This window comes from Nothoprocta perdicaria, unplaced genomic scaffold, assembly GCF_003342845.1.
Source record: "Nothoprocta perdicaria isolate Ctin4 unplaced genomic scaffold, notPer1 scaffold_46, whole genome shotgun sequence".
Classification (NCBI taxonomy): Eukaryota; Metazoa; Chordata; class Aves; order Tinamiformes; family Tinamidae; genus Nothoprocta; species Nothoprocta perdicaria.
In genome coordinates this window covers 829,927-835,926 of record NW_020455710.1, presented here as the reverse complement: position 1 = coordinate 835,926, position 6,000 = coordinate 829,927, and the positions used below count along the sequence as shown (strand labels likewise).

Here is a 6,000-nt window from a genome sequence, read left to right as displayed (position 1 = left end):
ACGGCCCCATCCCGCCGCCGCTGCGCTCCACGCTCTCGCGAGAGCGCGCGGGGACACGGAGGCGCCCGGGCCGCGCGGGGGCGGCGCCGAGGAGGAGCGTGTCGCCCGCGGCCGCCCGCGCGCGGGACGCTGAGGGGAGCCGGGCGCCAAGCCGCCTTGCAGCCGGTGTGGGAGCGCCGCGCGCAGCCGCGGTGAAACCTTCTGGGGGCTTCTTGCTTGCTTTAGTTCTGCCTACTTTTTTGTTTGTTTTGTGCCTTTCTGCATGCATGCGGTCCTGGTATTTTAGTACCGTCCTTCACTTAGACGCTTCTTTCATTTAGACATCGTACCCTGATACCGCTGGTTTTCAAAAACCGAGCGATTTCCACTCTTTTTCTTCCTGTCTATTCCTGCCCATCTGTTTCAGGGATACTGTCCCAGTCTTTGCTGCTTCTCTTTTCCCCTTCCCCCCGTGCAGTGCCCTGGCTAATGTTGAGCTTCATCTCATTGATCCTTTGGTTCTGCTTAGATGTAAAATACTGCTGTGCTGCGAAGCAGTTCCAAGCAGTTCTTAGACAGCAGTTACTTATTTCAGGAGAGGTGAATACAGGGGAGTTCACAGACAAAGCGTTTCTGGTGTGCTGCTCTGTACAGGCTTGGCAGCAGCAGTGCTGAGGTTACTGCTTTAGGGCTTCGCTTTCCCCCTTTTCTGTTCCTGGTAATTTGAGCCACACTGTGACTTGAGCAGCCCCAGCTCGGCTTCATTTTTCACCCAGATGGGTTGAACAGGTGAAACGACGAAGCCTGGAGCGAAGCAGCAGGGCAGGCTTCCCTCCCTGCATTGCATTCTGTCTGACCCCTTAGCAGGAGATCTGAAAACATCCACTCTAAGCTGCTGCTAAAAAAACCCCGTATTCTTCCAGAATGCGTTTGCCAGGCCGTCTAGCTGAAGTTCAGCCTGCATCAGTCGCTCAGCGGGAGGTTGTGGAGGCTGATGCCGCTCACCCGAAACAGCCGGCGCAGCCTGAGTCCGGCTTAGCCCCGTTTTGTCACGGGTAGCGAGAGCTCCCGTGGCTCTGTCCTGCCCATGGGGCACCTGGAGCGGTTCCCGGTTCTTGGCTGTTTGAGAGTTTAACCATGCGGCTCGGACTCAGTGGGACTTGCTGCTGGTTAAAATAGATTCTTCCTGCATAGGTACCTTTCGTTTAGGCCAGATGTTGTGTTTCTTATGGGTTTGTTATAATGATACAGTCGTAATTGCTGCTTTTGTATATTTTTAGTATAGATAACACATTTTAGTAATAGTTAGCTATTTAGTATTTAGTAATAGGTAGCTTTTGGTCTAGGCCTTAACAAACTTAAGAATTCAGAAGTGTATCTGGTGCCGAATATAGACTTAGAGTTTAAAAGAAAAAAAAGTGAAAGCAAAGACAAGAAATAAGGCACCACAGTTTATTCATAACAAAGTTCCCTCTGCAGTAACCTTTGTTAGAAGTAAATCAAAGCTCATTATTTTGTCTTTTGTACAAAATACAAGTTCCCTCTGTTAAAATAATCCAAATTAGTAGATATTTCAGAATATTTAAACCCCAGGGGTTTTGAGTTTACTCCTGTTTACAAACTCATAGTTTAAGAGAAAACGAGGATGCCAGATATTCTGGTGCAACCCAGTCAGTCTGAGTTGTTAGCTGTTTGGGGTTTCAGCAGTGAAGTGTGTGGATTTCCACCTAAGTTCTTTCCTCACAGATCTTCAGCTAGTCAGTATTAAATAGGAATTGTCAGTGTCTGAAAATAAACACAGCCATTTAAATCTCAAAAAATATTTTCTCCTTTTTTTTTTTTTTTTTACAACAGTTATCTTGGTTATGAGCTAGTGCTTTGTGTTTCGGAATTCTCCATTCTGAGCTTTTATTCGCATAGTGCACCTAAGAAGATGTCCTGTGCAGAGGCCCTAACCAGTCCAGTTAAAAAGTAAGTATTTTCCTCTCAGACAACACTATAACGATTATTTCACTGTCGTATGAAGATTATTCTACTTTCATTCATAGGATCTGGTTTGGATGATTTGTTAAGAAAGTTACGGCACTGGAACAGGCTGAAGCAGTCCCTCACAAAGGCTAATATTAACACTATCAAATTTACACATAAAGGAAAGAAATAGCCATGAAACTTTTCATTAAGTTAGTCAGCACTAGGTAAAACTGGTTCTCCACCGATAATACCCCTCATAAAAGTTCCTTAATGCTTCCCAAACTATGTAAATGCACTTGCAAGTACTATGACAAACTATTTTCCTATGTATGTGAGGTAACTACGGTTATATACCATGCAGCAGTGAGTTTATGTATTATAATGTATGTATTATATGTTTTTCAGAAGAATAGGTCTGCATGTCTCTAGTGTTTATATCTGGTGCTTTTGAACTGTTTACCTTTTTGGTCAATCCTTTGTGAATTATAGTGGTATAGTGTTTATTATATTAATTTTATAAACTGTAATGGTATCCACTTCTAAATTCCAAATGTCAAACTCAAATTCAATTGCAACTGAAAAATCTTAATTCCAAACTCCTCCCATGTTGCTAAATAACCAGGAAAAATCAGACTGTATTATTCCATCTTTAAAACAACAATGATTTACAAGGTTTACCTGCGGGTATGTTGTATTGTTACTAGATCACTCCATAGACATTTTTTAAAATAAAAATTAACCCAAATAACACGCACATAGCTTTACACATGGTGGCTGCATGATGATGATGCAAGACTGTCATTTTTCTACATTTAATATTTTTTTTCCTTCTGGGAGACAAGGTCCCAATGTGCAATGGTTCAAGAATGTATTTGGTTAGATGTTAATTGAGCTTTACCTAAACATTAATTAGTGTATTTTTCTCCACACAAGGGAGTAGCCCCAGACCGTTCATATTTCTCCACAATTACAATGTGGCTCATGCTTTTTCTCTTGCATGTTTAACATTGTGCTGTGTAATGACATATGATTTCATTTAATCTTTATAATGACCTGATCAGCAAAATGTATTTTGAATAATTAGTGGGTTTGACAAGATCTGAAGGAAGTGTCTGCTGGTACTGCATAATAAGGTGTTCTCTTAAATGTGGTCCTCAATGTCTTAATGAATATTCAGCCTTTAAGGCCTGTGAACCTGGAAGGCTACAGTTGCATAACACTCTTTTATTGGATTTTTACAAAGGCCTTTTTAATTTCTAACGAACAGATCCGGTAAGTCTTGATACCAAGATTTGTAGGATAATTCAGCAGATGGCAGATTAGGCAAATCTTTCTATCCGGTCACTAAATCATTACAAAATTTCCTTGGGGGAAGGTGAGTCATAATGAATAATGATGCCAGAAGACACTAACTTACTGGCTGTTTGAACAAGAATCTGAGTCTGCTTGACCCACAAAGTAGTGAAAAATACCTCTTGAAAATTTGGCTTTGCTTGCTGATGCTATATTTCATGGGTTTTAAAAGGCTTGCTTCATTGTTTGCTCCTTGTAATTAGTGTTCTACGAAGTTTGCTCTTGAAAGACAGAGAACAGGCAAGAGAAGCATTGATGCTTCAGTAATCATAATGCCTTCTCAAAAACACCAAAAGCTGCAGCAGGATTTTGTGGTAAAGGGGGATAGAAATCCAGAGGGTGAGTTGTTTTTGACAAGCTTGCCTGATACTGATGTAATAAATTGAACTCTATTGATACTAAAAGCAGTGAAAATTTTGCTGTAGAAAGGGCAGCACTGGTATTTTATTCAGCATCTTAGATAACTTGCTTTGAGTACATGTGATTGATACTGTGCTTAAAATATCAAGGGCTTTTCTTGGGCTCAAGTATTAGTAATGCTGACAGAGTTAAATTGATTTAGATAAAAGTATAAAGGGCAAAACTTCGCTCAGTGAATATCCGTGAGCAATGCACAGGACTCCAGTGAAGCTGCTCACGTTGTGGCAATCCCAAGACTTGATTTGTGCTCCCACTTCCATCATGGATCTGCTCCTTAATCTGTAGTAGCCCTTTCTGTGTGACTCTGTATTTAGCCTGCAGGCTTTTCCTGTCTAGGGACTGACCTCAGTGCATGTGTGAACACAGATTACACCGTTTGTAATCAAAAAGATCAAAAATCCTTCCTCCGAAAGAATTACTTGCTAATCGAGCCACAAGCACTACAAGTTTAGGAAAAGCAGCGTGTGCATCCATGGCACAAGCAGGAGGTCCTGCTGTGCAGCTCCAGACGCTGGCAGATGTCGTCTCATCATGAGGTCATTCAGCTTTGGAGAGGTTTCATCCTTCTGCTAAACAAGGACCTGAGGGAAATACTGCATCTTTGGGTCTTATTTCAGTGATTTTTAAAAGATCTTTTACCTAGAGGAAAGGGTAATAAGAGTGCACATACCTGTTCAGAAGAATTCATTTCCTCTAGGTGCTTTGCTGATATCCCACTGGGTAATCGGAATTAAACAGGCCCTGCAAAGCTACATTGCACCATTATTTATTATTTAGACTTCACAAGAAGTCTATTGTCTTATTTATTAGACTTCACAAGAAAACATATGTGTCTACTTCTGTTTTTACAGGATATAAGTAAACCAAGTTCTGTGTTAAGTTTTCACTGTTACATATTAAAACAGTACAGCCAAATTAGAACACCATGTTAAGCCAGTATCATGATTGGGAATGGGAAGTGATGCTTTTGCTCTGTCTACTTTGTTGGCTTTTCCTTTTGTGTGTGGATGTTTCTAATCCAATCTATTAGGAAGATTGCTTTAGAGAGATCATCATTTACTGCTTTGGACCGTGCTTAGAGGGAACAGTAAATGTTTTAATTACTTTACTTGCTTTGGCTGCTGCTAGACATAGATTGCATAATCACATTTGTCATAAATGCAAGTGAAATTTCTCTTGAGTGGCTACAAATTGCCATTTAAAAGGGAGGGAAAAGGAAGCGCTGCCATGATAGGTGAGTTAGTCCACGTGATGCAGAGGGCTTCAGAGAAGATTAAGTAGGCAGAGACACTCGTCTTGGGCTCTGTTTGTGTTTTAGTTTGTAGCAAAATTATTCTGCATCTAACCTCTGTGCTGTTGAACTGAAAACCTCCAACTTTGGATCATTTGGGATTTTATTTTTTTTTGCTTTCTGCTGTACTGAAGAATGTCCTTGCTCTCACCAGGAGATGAAGATGAACCAGAGCGTTTTGACGGTCTCTCTCTCTTGTACTGGTATGCTGAGCAGTTAGGTTTTGATGGATTTTCCCCAGACTGTAATTGGAAAAAATACAGTAAAGATATTTTTAAAGCTGTAGCCATTTAGAGACTTTTTCCTTCTTTTTGTAAGCTGCCATTCCTCATGTAGGTGATTGTGGAAGTGTCAAATGATATTTATTTTGTGATGGGAGGGTGTTCTTCTAGTGTTAAATGCAATTATTTTGTTCATGGAAAAATGACCACTAGTTTCGGAGGACTGCAGATCAGTTCTTACGAGTGTCTAGAAAGCCTAAAACAGAAAAAGCTGCTGAACCTAAATATATAGGTTGTTTAAAAAAAAATGTTAAAGATTTAATTTTAACTGTCTTTGCTAGGTGCCCTACACAAAAATGTGTACTTGCTCTATTGCTGTTTCAGGACTTCAGCTGAAATGCTTTTAGTGTTGTTTGCGTAATTTCAGTGTAACAAAGTCAGAGCACACATGTTGTGTAACCCTATTCCTTTTAAATCACTTTTCTAACTTTTTTTTTCTTTTTCTGTGTACTAGAAGTTTGTTTCCAAATATGACATCTGTAGGAATGAGCAGTGATACCTCATTTATTTTTTATGTCTTTTTCTACAAAGAGCACTGAAATTGGTTTTGTTACCACTGCCAATTGTTTTATGTTCCGGTTTCCTTAGTTATGTTGCTGAGCACATTCCTTATATTTTGGGGAAATAGCCAACAATTCAGATTAGCATTATTCGGTAATGTGTGTTGGGATGGAGCTAAATCCAAGTAATTACATAGTGAAATCG

General features: G+C 40.4%; 1 protein-coding gene across 5 annotated transcripts in view; it reads left to right on the top strand.

Moving 5' to 3' along the window:
• The window catches only part of STXBP4 (syntaxin binding protein 4), a 53,410-nt gene that overhangs the window by 363 nt on the left and 47,047 nt on the right, over positions 1-6,000 (top strand). For 3 of the 5 annotated variants that reach the window (XR_003250616.1, XM_026046897.1, XM_026046900.1), the window contains exons 1-2: positions 117-165; positions 1,834-1,950. Coding sequence is in view for 4 of the 5 variants with exons in the window: in XM_026046897.1 (XP_025902682.1) it covers positions 1,913-1,950 (38 nt within the window). In the remaining variant the exon portion in view is untranslated. Of the gene's footprint in view, positions 1-116; positions 166-1,130; positions 1,174-1,833; positions 1,951-6,000 lie in introns of those variants that run through there. The other 2 variants (XM_026046898.1, XM_026046899.1) reach the window with 2 other exon arrangements.